General features: G+C 41.9%; 1 protein-coding gene across 4 annotated transcripts in view; it reads left to right on the forward strand.

Moving 5' to 3' along the window:
* The window catches only part of LOC145694385 (beta-1,3-glucosyltransferase), a 275,902-nt gene that overhangs the window by 98,418 nt on the left and 159,704 nt on the right, over positions 1-17,780 (forward strand). The window contains exon 1 of one of the 4 annotated variants that reach the window (XM_081770558.1): positions 1,657-1,745. The exons of the other annotated variants lie outside the window; for them this stretch is intronic. Within the exon in view, the coding sequence (XP_081626684.1) occupies positions 1,727-1,745 (19 nt within the window). The 5' untranslated portion in view covers positions 1,657-1,726. Of the gene's footprint in view, positions 1-1,656; positions 1,746-17,780 lie in introns of those variants that run through there. 4 annotated transcript variants of the gene reach the window in all.

The raw sequence follows: 17,780 nt of genomic DNA on the forward strand, positions 1-17,780 counted from the left end.
ACCAGATTCCTTCAGCGCGGCAATTGGAGCAAATGTTAAGTCTCCTTTGCCCTATCTCAGAAGTTAAAGGGACTAGTCGTTGCAGTGCTTCTGCAACACAGCACGGTTTCCAGTGAACGAGGTTTTTCACGCTAAATAAGATTTCTGATTTTTTTTTCCACTAGCAATTAACAATTGGAATTTGTTTTTATGCATTCATATTTTTAAATTATGGGACCATACTGAAACAAATCAATATAATGACAATTAAAAAAAGTGAGTGCAGTATTACAAAAGAAGAAAGAAAATATCTAGTAGAGGAGAAAACAAATTAAAGAAGAGCATGTTTTCTCACAAAGGGGATTTTCGTTTTGCAATCTATATGACAACTGGCAACTTCAGTCTTGACCTTTCCCGCCAGCGTTTGCATTTTCGAGACACGAGACGAGACGAGACATTTCACGAGACGTCTCGTGTCTCGTCAAAAAGGGTTGCGTCTCGTCTCGTGGCAACACTAATCGAAAAACACCCGACAATAAGAATACCAGAGTTCAACTAGCATGTATTAGACAGATTTGCTCCAATCAAACAGAGAAGAATGACACTAATCAAATAAGGTTATTAATCGTATAAAATGTTCTGCATTCTTTATTTTTTAGAAACAGAATTTTATTTTATTTAACATGTCACATAACATTTGCATCTAAAGTTAAGCTGATTAGTCAATGAGTCAATTTTATATCTTCTGTCTCTTATCGTTCGTACTGCAACACCCGAAACCACAATCCACCGGCCACCACTGGAGAGAAGACGAAGAAGATATAAACAAGGGATATCGTCAATAGATCAGGCTTATATATATATATATATATATATATATATATATATATATATATATATATATATATATATATATATATATATATATATATATGTGTGTGTGTGTGTGTGTGTGTGTGTGTTTAGAGAGAGCTATTCAGGATATAGACAAGGAAATTATTTTATTTAGAGTTTTATTTGTATTACAGTTAACCAATAGGATTAACTGTAAGTCGTAATTACTCCACTACGCTCACGCGACGATTAAAATGTAATGCCATTAGAAATAGGATATAGAGCGCTCATCTCTTTCGTGAAGGACTCTGGTTCAATTCTAGGTGGTGCGAGTTTGTGGTGAACCTCGGAAGAGCTGTAAGATGAAGTATGGTTGGTGCTCGTGGTCCCGTGTTCGATTCCAGAAACGGAATAGAACTTGAGGCAATTGAGAGCTCTTAAGTTAAGAAGTAGCGCTCTCAGGCTTAGAAAACGAGAACTAATGCAGTTGGGATCCGATATACCTACCACACTTCACCTTGTTAAACATGGTTCATTTGGCTGGTCATGATCTCCCGTTTACGATAGATAGTTAAGTTCAACAGGTACTGTAAATAAAAGGAAATCCTCTGTTCAATACATTATTGCTGGATCTCACGGATGCTGCGCGTTAATACGCTTCTGATTTGATGGCCAGTTGGTGATTCCGAAAAGCAGCGAGTTGGCGAAATTGACGACGACGCTGAAGTCTGCAATACGCGTGCGTGACATGTCCAAGAGAGCGACGCGGGCCCGTCATACACACACACACGCATGCACTCTTTAGCAAACATTACGTTTTGTGTATATGTGTTACTTTCGCATACGATTGACTGTTCTTAGTATTACTACTACGAAAACGACTACGCGACTGAGAGCGGAGCGCTGTTTCAGGATGCCGCCACGGACAACAGGTAAATCATGAGACATTAGTTTAAACAAAAATAAAACGTTTATAAATATGTTAAATATGTTTTGTTTATAGACTTATCAAATAAGAGCATGTATTAGTTGTCTTTTTGATTGATTTTTCTTTTTTTTTTTTTTTAGTTTTATCTTTTGAAAGATATAATATAAGCATTAGATTTCCGTTATATTAACGTTATATTTTTGTGGATATGTATGCGACAATATTCCAGTGGCGAATTTAAAACGTAAAAACTAAGTGGGGAGTCAAAACCTATTCTATGATATAATATCATGAGTTTACTATAAACTTTCAAAAATATATAAGTAATAGCTTAAATTATTTTTGTCACTCAAAAAACTGGGGGGGGGGGAGAATAGATCCCCCAGTGGATATTCTCTTATTAACGTAGCTGATCATTTTCAGCCTCTTTTCTTCACATTTTTCAAAATGCTGCAATAAAGAATAATACAAAATTTTTGCCTGTAATTGTTTGAGGAAGCACGGTGGCTCAGTGGTTGAGCGTTCACCTCTGGTGTGTGGGGTCCCTCGTTCGATCCCAGGTCACGTCAAGTGGGCTTTGTGGTGGACAAACACCGTATTTGTGTTTTTTTCTAGGTTCTCCCCTTTCCTCCCACTTTCTTTCACCAAATCTTTATATTTACAGCTGTATTAAGACAGCTAATAGATTCCATTCTAATTTAGATCTATTCCAATCTAAATTTTCAACTGTTCATCATCAATTTTTTATTCTTTTTAAAAGTTGTTAGTTTGTTTCGGATGGGTGCCTTTAATATCCGTATATATATATTTTTTCTTTTATTTGTCTTAATGCTTGTTTCTTATATACTACATATATTGAGTTGATTTTTATGTTCATGCTTGTAATTTTACATTGTATGCATGTACTTTTTTTTTACAGATATTACATGTTTGTGTTTTATTTTTTATTTTCGTTTATCATTGATGTATTTAGCATGTTTCTTTCACTACTATGATTTTATGTATAAACTCTTCTTTTTATATGACTACCTTCGCCTAGCTGGGGGCTCCACCCCCAGACCGCATGTTTGTTCGACCTATGGCCTCGCATCTCTTATGTATCAGCCTTTGCGTCAAGAGTGAATTTCATGCATTTGCTTTTAATATTTCCTGAATTCGGGCAGCTGGGGCCTTTACTCCAAACCCCCGCGTTTGCTCGGCCTACGGTCTCGCAGTTCTCAAACCCACAATTCTATCGAATTTCGTGTTTGTTTTCCTATTTCAGCTACCTAAAATATAATACTTTGTGTCCCAAGAAAACGTCCATTTAAATAACATGGGAATTTCTTCATATCCCTTTAGACCCATTAAAAACAAACAAAAAAAAAAAAAAAAACTTTTGACAATTTTCGTGTAGGTTAGTCCAGGAAGGCTACACTCATGTCAAATTTAATCATTTTAATTCTACCGGAGGTGCCTAAACATTTTGGGATGTAGAAGATGTCCCAATTTAATAAGATGGGAAAGATTTTTCAGTTCCTCATAAAACCACTCTAAAATTTGAAATTTTAAATTTTACTGATTTATTTAGGTAACGCTAACAAAAACGTATAAGCATACCGAATTTCAAGTTCCTATTTCAGTTCCAAGTAACTAAAATATGAGATTATAGGTAAAAAAAAAAAAAAGTCCATTTAAATAACATGGAAAATTTCTTCATCCCTCCTTTAGATCTCCTAAAAGTTAAAAATATATACTTTTGGCAATTTTGCTCAGTTTTGCTGTCGTTTAGTTTCTAAAAAGCTACAATCGTGTCGAATTTCAACTTTTCACGTCAACAGGAAGTACCGAGTTTAACGTTCCACCATTATGCACTGATGCTAAAAGGCAAACAGTTGTGATTAGAGTGAATAAAAGGTGGAATGAAGAAAACGGGAGAACCCCGAGAAAACTCACGGTGTTTTCCACCACAAAGTTCACTTGGTGCTAGTTGGTATCGAACTAAGTCCCCGAGCATCAAAGATGACCGCTCTACAACTGAACCACCGCCGTCCTATTGATTTAATTTTGTTTTATATTTTGAAACTAAGGTACACTTCAAGGACTGAATGTGAAAACTTCTTATGATTTAAACTAAAAAAAGCTTTTAAATATTACACTTTTACAAAATGCATTAGAAAGGAGATTTGTGTGTGTGTGTGTTTGAGAGAGAGAGAGAGAGAGGAAAGTGAAGAAATGGCAGTAAGACTTAAATCATTGGGCGCCATTTGATGTTTAGTTGACGTTGTAATATGCATAAAACCTATCCTCAATGTTCCCCACATACAAATACACATATTCCGTTTTAATGCATCAAAAGTTAAAAAAAAAAAAAAAAAAAAAAAAAACTTGAAAATAAAATCTTTTTAAACTCTTGAATTTAACATCTCACGATTATGCATGCTAGGCTAAGGGAGACGATAATTAAAGCAAGGGAATGCTGGTCGGAAGAATTGGTGGAATGTGAATGAGGGAGGTGGCTGGAGTATCCCGAGAAAACCCTTGGACACAATGTTGTCCACCACAAACTTATTTGTCCGGAGTTCGAGCCAGGAACCTCACTCACCAGAGGTAAGCGCTCTACCACTGGGCCACCGTGGTCACTTATGAGCTCTTATTTTTAAATGCTAGTACAGGGTACTTATATGTAATAGTGACAGCATTGTTTAAATCTAACCTGACTGTAAGTGACTGTTTATATGAGCTATCTCAATAAACAAAAATCCACTTGATTGTTCTAACGGCCGGTTTGGTCCACAAGGTCAAAGGTTCGATTCCCAGTGAGAGAGCATCGAACACAGTACAGGGTTGGATCTTATTTAAGTTGTAACTGTAATCCTCAAACATACATAAAGTATAAAGGTAACCAAGAAAATTCAGTCGGCTTTTAACCCACCATCTTCGAACATCGATATGTCACGTAAGACGTATCTGGAAGATCAAAAATAGTCCCCATCAGGGTAGAATTTGGTGGGCCGACCGTGAAGGAAGAAGGTATCAAGTGCATTTTGCACCTCTACTAAGGACTTGAACTGGCGTCCTCTAAGGTGATTGTCCAAGAAATGGAACAGGTGATAATCGGACGATGCAATGTCCGGGGAGTATGGCGGACGCAATAATGTTTCCCATCCAACTCGTAAAATGATGTCCTGGGTTATCCTAACCACATGGGACTTAGCGTTGTCCTACAACAGGAAGACCACTTTGCGATTCAGAAGTGCTGGCTCCAGAGTTTTGAGTTTTTCGTGAACACGGCTTAACTGCTGACAGTACACAGTTACATTGATGCTCTGACCAGCTGGTAGTTAGCAGTTCACGATGCCGCGAGAAGTCCACCAAACACACAGGAGGACCTTCATCTGGTGCAGTGTTGGTTTCGGTTGTTTTGGAACCGGTTCATGGGATGCTAACCACTGATGACGGTGCCGTGGAGTTTCGTACAGGACGCGCTTCTTATCACATGTCAACACCATGTCCAAAAATGGCTCCTTCCTCAGACGAGACAGCAAAGAAACACAGGTGTTTGCTCGTGTAGCGTTTCGGCCCGAAGTCAAATCATGTGGGACCCATCGACCCAACCTGTAGTGCTTCCCAAATTGATGTAGGTGCTGCCGAATAGTTTCTCCACTCACACTAAATTGTAGTCCCAGCTCCTCACATGTCTGGCCACTGTTCGCATCAATTGCTACCTAAAGATCTTCATTTTGTACATGTGTTGATCTTCGGCACGTGGTGCGTCTTCGAGTATTTTGTTACCGTCCTTAAACTAGTTAAACCATCGCTGCACTGTCCGCGTAGTCACGAATACCCTCACGAAAGGCCTGGTATCTTCCGCCCCGCTGCAGCGTTGTTTGATCCCAGTTTGAATTCGTACAGCCTACACTCTGTTATGACGCTCTGTAGAGGTCCCATGTTCACTCTGTCCTTACGCAAGTTCACGGTGTAACTGAACTGCCACAACCAGGTAGTATATTGGATATGCCCACACCAACAACTGACCTTCGCGTTATCTCCATTCTCATTCAACTCACGGTGTTAGGGCCAATTTTAACATAGACCCCCGCAAAAAGCGACAGAACCTTCTTGGTTACCTTATAAAAAGATGTTGACAACTACGAATTATATACTCGTATTCTAGCACTACAGGCATCTGCGGTACTATTCTTATCATTGTATTTATATTGGAAAAAGTTAACACGCGTTTCACTGTGGTATATGTTTTTTGGTGTTGACCCGGCATCGTGAGGCAATTGGAAAAGCCTCTTTGTAAATTATGAAACACCTCTACATTCACTACTACGTTATTTAAAATTTTTGTGGGCAGTCCCAGTGGTTGAATGGTAAGGCGTTCACTTCTGGTGTATGGGGTCCTTGGTTCGATCCCAGCTCACGCCAAGTTAGTTTTGTAGTGGATAAACACCATGTAGATGGGTTTTCTCGGGTTCCTCCCGTTTCCTTCCACTTTCTTTATTCCATCATGTAGTTCATTTCTCATCATCACCGTCACCTTTAGCCTATTTGGTAGAACCGTGGGATGTACAACTTAGAAAGATTTCGTTTCATTTCATTTTTGAATTTTTGTGAGTAACTTCAAGACAATAAAATACCATAAATTCAGAAAAGTAGGGATGCGCACGAGACGAGTCGAGACAGGATTTTCTTGACAAAATTCGAGTCGAGACACGGCTCTTCCGAAAGAGAAATATACATTTTTCGCATCGAGACAACACTTTTACAGCACATTTTCGAGACGAGACAACCACAAATCTTGTCTCGTGCGCATCCCTACAGAAAAGTAGTATCTGCAAACTACTATTAAATAAAGTAATAACTACTTCTGGTGTAGGCAAAAAAATTTAGGTGTGAAATTTATGACGTCACTCGTTATTAGGTAATTACCAGGATGATGGTACTTGTTACTTAAGTACTGTTCCTAGATTTAACTTGTATCCGCAATTTCATACGTAAGTTTAAGGCCACATTGCCACGTTAAATAAATCTTGTAGCTGTCATAAAGAAAACCTTGCAACCCGATCTTTTTATTTACTGTGTACATATTACAACTTCTTGAAAGCAAGAAAAGTATTTCTACCTTTGCAGCACTGCACTCTAGTGGACAAACGGTGAAGCTCCTCATTAAAAACGCGCATTCCCCCTCCCTGTCCAAAAGAATCCGTTGTTTCGGAAGCGGCGAAACTGGTTTTTCCTTTACAGCGGGAGGGCGATAACAGGTAGCAAGCAAGACGTCCCAGAAAGTTGCGCATGGTTCAACTCCTTGCAAGATGGAAAAAATGTTTTATGACCCTTTCAAGACTATGTGTACATGGTGAAATATGGCAGGGTTTCATTTTTTTATGACAGCTACAAGTTCTCCTAACGTGGCAACCCCCTTTAAAGTTGTGGCCCCGCGGAGCGTAGTAGCTAACGTTCTCGCCTTTGGTACGAGCGGTCCTAGGTTTCGATTCCTGGTGGAGACATTCGGTCGAAAAAGTGTAAGAGCTTTTTCAGGCCAACCATTCTGAGAGAGATTTTTTGCGGGATTTTCCTCATTCACACTAGGCAAATGTCGGAATGGTACCTAACATAAAGGTCCCAGTCGCTACCTTCCTTCCCCAATCCTTTCTTCCTTCCCTTTCATCGGATAGTGTGCTCGCCGAGGGACGTCATGGCCCTAGATGCCGAAAGCCCAGAAATCTAATTTCTAATTCCCTAAGTTTAAAGTTACGTGTTGCGAATTTACATAACTCGGAGACTTGTCTGTTTAGAAATTATGGTATGCAACTAAAAGTACTGTGGCGTTGCAATGTGCAGTACAACATTCAGGAGACGTTCGTGAATTAGTTTCACTTTGTGAAACAAATAGATTTATTTATTTATTTATTTATTGTCAACACAACAGGCTATGGCCCAATTACAGTGTTGTAAATTACGCAATTACATGTTCGTAACTCTTGATAACATAACTTGAGTTCACAACTCTTGATAACTCATGATAATGGCATTCCGAAATTTCTTAGGCGACATATCACATATATCAAATTCATTGTTATTTGTACACATTCTATTATACAAAGCTGTTGTCCTCCAGATTGGTGATTTCATCATTATATTAGTTCTTGATTTTCTGTAGTAATAAAAACCAGTGTTTCTACGTGCTTTTAATGTGGGGACATGAAAATTCAATAAAGAAACTAAATCAGGACAATCCAAAATATTTTGCGTTACTTTTTGAATGACAGTTGGATGTAAATACATGTTATTTTTTAAAAATAATAAAAATAATGCTTTTATAAACTGCACAATTTTTTTGGTCGGATAAAATGAGAAAATGGATGAAGACTGTAAATAATAATAATAATAATAATAATAATAATAATAATAATAATAATAATAATAATAATAATAATAAAACAAGTAAATAATATTACCTGTTTTATAGTACTATTCAATCTTTGAGTTAGAGCTCCTTCGTGGCTAAACGGTAGAGTACATGCCTTTGGCATTGTAGACCCGGGTTCGATTATCGGCGGGAGCTCATGTGGTTCGGATTCCACGTTAATCAGTAGGTCCACGTCTCACATAGCCTCGCTGCTGCTGAAAGGGACGCTAAACTGAAATTCAACTCAACTCAATCTTTCGGTCAAATGCTCGGTCTAAAACTTACTGTAATATGAAACAAAAAGTGGACAACGTCAATATGTTAAAAACAATCAGAACTTCATTGAGTGACCAGGAAGAATGAAGTTTGTTTAATTTACTGTATAAGGTAAGAACTATCAGTTTTATGTAAGAAGATATAACAACGTAATTGATCTCAAGGGCTCTCTGGGAATGGAACTCCCGTTTGTCAAACTCTGAGTACGTTGTACAGGAAAACATCGAATAATTGGGACTGTTATCGAGAGTCCGCGGTGTTATTATTATTATTATTATTATTATTATTATTATTAACTCAGTAATTATTCCATCACTGCAACGTTCTTGACCTGATGTCCTTGTTTCTAACGTAAGATTTGATGTAATTGTCGCGCATTAATTGGGATCTTTTCTATGTCCGTGTTTTTCCTCTTATCATCTTACTACGTTCCTTAAAATACAATTTCTTTTCAAATAAATTCTGTCTCCTATTGTCCTCCTGGTCTATGGTTAGCACACGTGGTCTAGAGTTCGATTCCAGTTGGGAGAGCATTGAACACATTTCGGTGGTTCGGTTTCTCCATCTTAAAGTATAGTTCCATATATCATATAGCCTACATGCTGAAGAGGGACGCTAAAGTTCAACAATTAAACTGATCTTAGCCAATTGTTTCCCCCTTTCCAAATTCCTTTCATACCCGTATTACTTTTCGATTTTTTCCTATAAGTTTCTGAGTGCTACTCTCAGCAAATGAATTCTCCACTTGCCGTTATATTCACAATTTGAAAAATTCTTCCATTTTAAAAAATATTAATCACCAGGACAATTTGATGGCTTAAGAGATACGTATAGTGCTCACTTCTGGCGCGAGGAATTCCGCATTCAATCTCACATCATATACGTATGTTATGAACCTATTATATATATTTGTGAAGTTTTCTTGATACACTCACGTTTAGTAACACACTCTCATTGATCAGTTCTTCCATAATCCTTAATTTTAGCTAATCTTTGATTTCTTTGATCTTAAATCATGGATGGAGGTTAAAAATAATGAAATGAAATATTTGAGTTTTACGTCCCACGGTTATGACGGTTAGGCTAAAGGAGACGGTGATGATGAGAGGTGAATGAAATGGTGGAATAAAGGGAGGAAACGGGAGAAACCCGAGAAAACCCATGCACACGGTGTTTGTCCACCACAAAGTTCACTTGGCGGAAGCAGGGTTTGAACCGAGACCCCTAGCACCAGTGGTGAACGCTCTACCACTGAGCCACCGCGGCCCCCTGTTTTTATTGAAGATTTGATGTAGAGTCCCTGTTGCTGCCTTGTACACAGGCAAATACGTCTGAATTTATTTCAAGAGGGATCCAAAGCTTTTACAGAACTCCAAATTCAATTTCAGGATAAATTATATTAAAATTTGTAAAATCACCTTACAAAAGAAGTTATTTCAGGAGGAGGGGTCCGGACCTCCAGGACCCATCCTTTGTATACGTGTCCTGCCAGTACATATCTCCTAAGTGTCACTATAACGCTTCTTCCATTTCTTATTTCTTTTTGCCATCCGTTATATTTGAGCTTTCTTACAAAGAAATCAATATTAAGGCTACGTAATATTCAAAATCCATCCGATGTTAACCAAACTTTGCGTCGAGGTAGACATTGACGCATGTGAAAGATTTTCCTCCCGAGCGATCATCCATCGAAGTTGGGGTTTCGACTTCTGCAGAAAAATCTTTAATTCTCATTTATTTATAGAACAATATTGAGGTGGACACTCATGGAAATAACATTTTAAACGTTATTTTGAGGTTTAAACGTTAGTTAACCTGGTGAACGTTAAACAAATCTAGGGCGTACTTAATAAGATTTTAAGCGGTTAACGTACGCGCCTCTGGCGTGGGAGACCCGGGTTCGATTCCAGGCGGGAACTCATGGTTCGGATTCTACACTGATCAGTACGTCCACGTCTCCTATAGCCTCGCTGCTGAAGGAGACGTTACGCTCAAAATCAACTCAACTCAACTTTAAAAGATTTGCTAAAATCAACGGTAAATGACAGTAATAACAAATGATATGTTTTTTTTTTCAAAGTGGGCATCACGTACTGCTTATAAAATGTTCTTAAATGAACTAACAGACATTTTATTTACTGCAGAAATGTAAGTGCTCGATTATGGCATAAGCTGTGGAATTAATTTCATGTCATATAAGAAATCATTTTGTGACGATTAGCCTTGAACTTATTCGCTAAAATTAAAAAATAAATAAATAAATAAATAAAAATAAAAATAGCGGAAAGCGTATGGAAGAGCCTTAAGAGCTAGTAATTTGCAGAAAGTTTTTTTTTTTATTATTATATTCTTTTCCTTTTTTTCTTTAAGCATTGGATAACCATCTGTACCTAACTTACTTAAATTGGAAATTCAAAGATTACGATTTCGTCGAACTTAGCTCTAACAGTTTTGTGATTTTGTTTGTATATCATAATTACCTATTTCACTGGGAACCCTCTGGTACTATGGTATGTCACTATTTGTTTCCCTTGAAATATTCAAAAATACAGTGTAAGTTATTTGTTTGAATCTTTGTTGAAGTTTAGTGGCCTTTTTAAGCACCAATGAGACATGGTTCTACAGTTTAAGTTGAAACCTTAACCGTTATATCTACGGCATAATTCGTTAACTAACTAACTATATGGCGCGGGCGTGTAGAACCCGAACGTTCAATATTACATTCGCTAAACTTTCCATTGACTTCTGCCCTTACCCAACAACAATCCACTTTCTACTGTGTATTCCTATTTCTACAAGATTGACATAATTCACTTCTCTCGTAGAAGTCCAGAAGACATAGATTATTGATCAGGTACATTTCTCGGATGGTGTAATGTTTGTGTACGTATACATTTGTATTATTATATTCTGTAGGTAGAGTCAAATGACGTACACGGAAATCTTTTAACCCTTCATTCTTTTATTATAAAACTGTCTTATATAATATTGTACGAAGTTTCTATAAATCTTTCTCAAAGTCTTTAAATACCCTAAATAAATGTTCTCAATGTAGATTATGAATAGTTCCCTTCAGCATACGATGTTTCCTCAGGTAGAAAGGAAGTTTGGCAGCCGATAGTGCCCTCAGGCGCGATATATTATGCTTCGGAGCTCATAGAAGCCTCGGAAGTAGATATTGAAGGATAAATCTCTGTAGCCCATGGCGGCCTCGGGTGAAGGTATTGCTCCCTTCAGCATACGATGTTGCCTCAGGTAAAAAGAAAGTTTGGCAGCCGATAGCGCCCTCACGCGGGATATGTTATGCTTCGGAGCTCATAGAAGCCTCGGAAGTAGATATTGAAGGATAAATCTCCGTAGCCCATGGCGGCCTCGAGTGAACGTATTGCTCCCTTCAGCATACGATGTTGCCTCAGGTAAAAAGAAAGTTTGGCAGCCGATAGTGCCCTCAGGCGGGATATATTATGCTCCGTAGCTCATAGAAGCCTCGGAAGTAGATATTGAAGGATAAATCTCCGTAGCCCATCGCGGCCTCGGGTGAAGGTATTGCTCCCTTCAGCATACGATGTTGCCTCAGGTAAAAAGAAAGTTTGGCAGCCGATAGCGCCCTCAGGCGGGATATGTTATGCTTCGGAGCTCATAGAAGCCTCGGAAGTAGATATTGAAGGATAAATCTCCGTAGCCCATGGCGGCCTCGAGTGAAGGTATTGCTCCCTTCAGCATACGATGTTGCCTCAGGTAAAAAGAAAGTTTGGCAGCCGATAGCGCCCTCAGGCGGGATATGTTATGCTTCGGAGCTCATAGCAGCCCCTGAAGTAGAAATTGAAGGATAAATCTCTGTAGCCCATGGCGGCCTCGGGTGAAGGTATTGCTCCCTTCAGCATACGATGTTGCCTCAGGTAAAAAGAAAGTTTGGCAGCCGATAGCGCCCTCAGGCGGGATATGTTATGCTTCGGAGCTCATAGAAGCCTCGGAAGTAGAAATTGAAGGATAAATCTCCGTAGCCCATGGCGGCCTCGAGTGAAGGTATTGCTCCCTTCAGCATACGATGTTGCCTCAGGTAAAAAGAAAGTTTGGCAGCCGATAGTGCCCTCAGGCGGGATATATTATGCTCCGTAGCTCATAGAAGCCTCGGAAGTAGATATTGAAGGATAAATCTCCGTAGCCCATGGCGGCCTCGAGTGAAGGTATAGCTCCCTTCAGCATACGATGTTGCCTCAGGTAAAAAGAAAGTTTGGCAGCCGATAGCGCCTTCAGGCGGGATATGTTATGCTTCGGAGCTCATAGAAGCCTCGGAAGTAGATATTGAAGGATAAATCTCCGTAACCCATGGCGGCCTCGAGTGAAGGTATTGCTCCCTTCAGCATACGATGTTGCCTCAGGTAAAAAGAAAGTTTGGCAGCCGATAGCGCCCTCAGGCGGGATATATTATGCTCCGTAGCTCATAGAAGCCTCGGAAGTAGATATTGAAGGATAAATCTCCGTAGCCCATGGCGGCCTCGAGTGAAGGTATTGCTCCCTTCAGCATACGATGTTGCCTCAGGTAAAAAGAAAGTTTGGCAGCCGATAGCGCCCTCAGGCGGAATATGTTATGCTTCGGAGCTCATAGCAGCCCCTGAAGTAGAAATTGAAGGATAAATCTCTGTAGCCCATGGCGGCCTCGGGTGAACGTATTGCTCCCTTCAGCATAAGATGTTGCCTCAGGTAAAAAGAAAGTTTGGCAGCTGATAGCGCCCTCAGGCGGGATATGTTATGCTTCGGAGCTCATAGCAGCCCCTGAAGTAGAAATTGAAGGATAAATCTCTGTAGCTCATGGCGGCCTCGGGTGAAGGTATTGCTCCCTTCAGCATACGATGTTGCCTCAGGTAAAAAGAAAGTTTGGCAGCCGATAGCGGCCTGAGGCGGGATGTTATGCTTCGGAGCTCATAGCAGCCCCTGAAGTAGAAATTGAAGGATAAATCTCTGTAGCCCATGGCGGCCTCGGGTGAAGGTATTGCTCCCTTCAGCATACGATGTTGCCTCAGGTAAAAAGAAAGTTTGGCAGCCGATAGCGCCCTCAGGCGGAATATGTTATGCTTCGGAGCTCATAGCAGCCCCTGAAGTAGAAATTGAAGGATAAATCTCTGTAGCCCATGGCGGCCTCGGGTGAAGGTATTGCTCCCTTCAGCATACGATGTTGCCTCAGGTAAAAAGAAAGTTTGGTAGCCGATAGCGCCCTCAGGCGGGATGTTATGCTTCGGAGCTCATAGAAGCCTCGGAAGTAGATATTGAAGGATAAATCTCCGTAGCCCATGGCGGCCTCGAGTGAAGGTATTGCTCCCTTCAGCATACGATGTTGCCTCAGGTAAAAAGAAAGTTTGGCAGCCGATAGTGCCCTCAGGCGGGATATATTATGCTCCGTAGCTCATAGAAGCCTCGGAAGTAGATATTGAAGGATAAATCTCCGTAGCCCATGGCGGCCTCGAGTGAAGGTATTGCTCCCTTCAGCATACGATGTTGCCTCAGGTAAAAAGAAAGTTTGGCAGCCGATAGCGCCCTCAGGCGGGATATGTTATGCTTCGGAGCTCATAGCAGCCCCTGAAGTAGAAATTGAAGGATAAATCTCTGTAGCCCATGGCGGCCTCGGGTGAAGGTATTGCTCCCTTCAGCATACGATGTTGCCTCAGGTAAAAAGAAAGTTTGGCAGCCGATAGCGCCCTCAGGCGGAATATGTTATGCTTCGGAGCTCATAGCAGCCCCTGAAGTAGAAATTGAAGGATAAATCTCTGTAGCCCATGGCGGCCTCGGGTGAAGGTATTGCTCCCTTTAGCATACGATGTTGCCTCAGGTAAAAAGAAAGTTTGGCAGCCGATAGCGCCCTCAGGCGGGATATGTTATGCTTCGGAGCTTATAGAAGCCTCGGAAGTAGATATTGAAGGATAAATCTCCGTAGCCCATGGCGGCCTCGACTGAAGGTATTGCTCCCTTCAGCATACGATGTTGCCTCAGGTAAAAAGAAAGTTTGGCGGCCGATAGTGCCCTCAGGCGGGATATATTATGCTCCGTAGCTCATAGCAGCCCCTGAAGTAGAAATTGAAGGATAAATCTCTGTAGCCCATGGCGGCCTCGGGTGAAGGTATTGCTCCCTTCAGCATACGATGTTGCCTCAGGTAAAAAGAAAGTTTGGTAGCCGATAGCGCCCTCAGGCGGAATATGTTATGCTTCGGAGCTCATAGCAGCCCCTGAAGTAGAAATTGAAGGATAAATCTCTGTAGCCCATGGCGGCCTCGGGTGAAGGTATTGCTCCCTTCAGCATACGATGTTGCCTCAGGTAAAAAGAAAGTTTGGCAGCGTATAACGCCCTCAGGCGGGATATGTTATGCTTCGGAGCTCATAGAAGCCTCGGAAGTAGATATTGAAGGATAAATCTCCGTAGCCCATGGCGGCTTCGAGTGAAGGTTTTGCTCCCTTCAGCATACGATGTTGCCTCAGGTAAAAAGAAAGTTTGGCAGCCGATAGCGCCCTCAGGCGGAATATGTTATGCTTCGGAGCTCATAGCAGCCCCTGAAGTAGAAATTGAAGGATAAATCTCTGTAGCCCATGGCGGCCTCGGGTGAAGGTATTGCTCCCTTTAGCATACGATGTTGCCTCAGGTAAAAAGAAAGTTTGGCAGCCGATAGCGCCCTCAGGCGGGATATGTTATGCTTCGGAGCTTATAGAAGCCTCGGAAGTAGATATTGAAGGATAAATCTCCGTAGCCCATGGCGGCCTCGAGTGAAGGTATTGCTCCCTTCAGCATACGATGTTGCCTCAGGTAAAAAGAAAGTTTGGCAGCCGATAGTGCCCTCAGGCGGGATATATTATGCTCCGTAGCTCATAGAAGCCTCGGAAGTAGATATTGAAGGATAAATCTCCGTAGCCCATGGCGGCTTCGAGTGAAGGTATTGCTCCCTTCAGCATACGATGTTGCCTCAGGTAAAAAGAAAGTTTGGCAGCCGATAGTGCCCTCAGGCGGGATATATTATGCTCCGTAGCTCATAGAAGCCTCGGAAGTAGATATTGAAGGATAAATCTCCGTAGCCCATGGCGGCCTCGAGTGAAGGTATTGCTCCCTTCAGCATACGATGTTGCCTCAGGTAAAAAGAAAGTTTGGCAGCCGATAGCGCCCTCAGGCGGGATATGTTATGCTTCGGAGCTCATAGCAGCCCCTGAAGTAGAAATTGAAGGATAAATCTCTGTAGCCCATGGCGGCCTCGGGTGAAGGTATTGCTCCCTTCAGCATACGATGTTGCCTCAGGTAAAAAGAAAGTTTGGCAGCCGATAGCGCCCTCAGGCGGGATATGTTATGCTTCGGAGCTCATAGAAGCCTCGGAAGTAGAAATTGAAGGATAAATCTCCGTAGCCCATGGCGGCCTCGAGTGAAGGTATTGCTTCCTTCAGCATACGATGTTGCCTCAGGTAAAAAGAAAGTTTGGCAGCCGATAGTGCCCTCAGGCGGGATATATTATGCTCCGTAGCTCATAGAAGCCTCGGAAGTAGATATTGAAGGATAAATCTCCGTAGCCCATGGCGGCCTCGAGTGAAGGTATAGCTCCCTTCAGCATACGATGTTGCCTCAGGTAAAAAGAAAGTTTGGCAGCCGATAGCGCCTTCAGGCGGGATATGTTATGCTTCGGAGCTCATAGAAGCCTGGGAAGTAGATATTGAAGGATAAATCTCCGTAACCCATGGCGGCCTCGAGTGAAGGTATTGCTCCCTTCAGCATACGATGTTGCCTCAGGTAAAAAGAAAGTTTGGCAGCCGATAGCGCCCTCAGGCGGGATATATTATGCTCCGTAGCTCATAGAAGCCTCGGAAGTAGATATTGAAGGATAAATCTCCGTAGCCCATGGCGGCCTCGAGTGAAGGTATTGCTCCCTTCAGCATACGATGTTGCCTCAGGTAAAAAGAAAGTTTGGCAGCCGATAGCGCCCTCAGGCGGAATATGTTATGCTTCGGAGCTCATAGCAGCCCCTGAAGTAGAAATTGAAGGATAAATCTCTGTAGCCCATGGCGGCCTCGGGTGAACGTATTGCTCCCTTCAGCATAAGATGTTGCCTCAGGTAAAAAGAAAGTTTGGCAGCTGATAGCGCCCTCAGGCGGGATATGTTATGCTTCGGAGCTCATAGCAGCCCCTGAAGTAGAAATTGAAGGATAAATCTCTGTAGCCCATGGCGGCCTCGGGTGAAGGTATTGCTCCCTTCAGCATACGATGTTGCCTCAGGTAAAAAGAAAGTTTGGCAGCCGATAGCGGCCTGAGGCGGGATATGTTATGCTTCGGAGCTCATAGCAGCCCCTGAAGTAGAAATTGAAGGATAAATCTCTGTAGCCCATGGCGGCCTCGGGTGAAGGTATTGCTCCCTTCAGCATATGATGTTGCCTCAGGTAAAAAGAAAGTTTGGCAGCCGATAGCGCCCTCAGGCGGAATATGTTATGCTTCGGAGCTCATAGCAGCCCCTGAAGTAGAAATTGAAGGATAAATCTCTGTAGCCCATGGCGGCCTCGGGTGAAGGTATTGCTCCCTTCAGCATACGATGTTGCCTCAGGTAAAAAGAAAGTTTGGTAGCCGATAGCGCCCTCAGGCGGGATGTTATGCTTCGGAGCTCATAGAAGCCTCGGAAGTAGATATTGAAGGATAAATCTCCGTAGCCCATGGCGGCATCGAGTGAAGGTTTTGCTCCCTTCAGCATACGATGTTGCCTCAGGTAAAAAGAAAGTTTGGCAGCCGATAGCGCCCTCAGGCGGAATATGTTATGCTTCGGAGCTCATAGCAGCCCCTGAAGTAGAAATTGAAGGATAAATCTCTGTAGCCCATGGCGGCCTCGGCTGAAGGTAATGCTCCCTTCAGCATACGATGTTGCCTCAGGTAAAAAGAAAGTTTGGCAGCCGATAGCGCCCTCAGGCGGGATATGTTATGCTTCGGAGCTTATAGAAGCCTCGGAAGTAGAAATTGAAGGATAAACCTCCGTAGCCCGTGGCGGCCTCGAGTGAAGGTATTGCTCCCTTCAGCATACGATGTTGCCTCAGGTAAAAAGAAAGTTTGGCAGCCGATAGCGCCCTCAGGCGGGATATGTTATGCTTCGGAGCTCATAGCAGCCCCTGAAGTAGAAATTGAAGGATAAATCTCTGTAGCCCATGGCGGCCTCGGGTGAAGGTATTGCTCCCTTCAGCATACGATGTTGCCTCAGGTAAAAAGAAAGTTTGGCAGCCGATAGCGCCCTCAGGCGGGATATGTTATGCTTCGGAGCTCATAGAAGCCTCGGAAGTAGATTTTGAAGGATAAATCTCCGTAGCCCATGGCGGCCTCGAGTGAAGGTATTGCTCCCTTCAGCATACGATGTTGCCTCA

The sequence above is a fragment of the Thermobia domestica genome, chromosome 9 (assembly GCF_964235325.1).
Source record: "Thermobia domestica chromosome 9, izTheDome1.hap1.1, whole genome shotgun sequence".
In the NCBI taxonomy this organism is placed as follows: Eukaryota; Metazoa; Arthropoda; class Insecta; order Zygentoma; family Lepismatidae; genus Thermobia; species Thermobia domestica.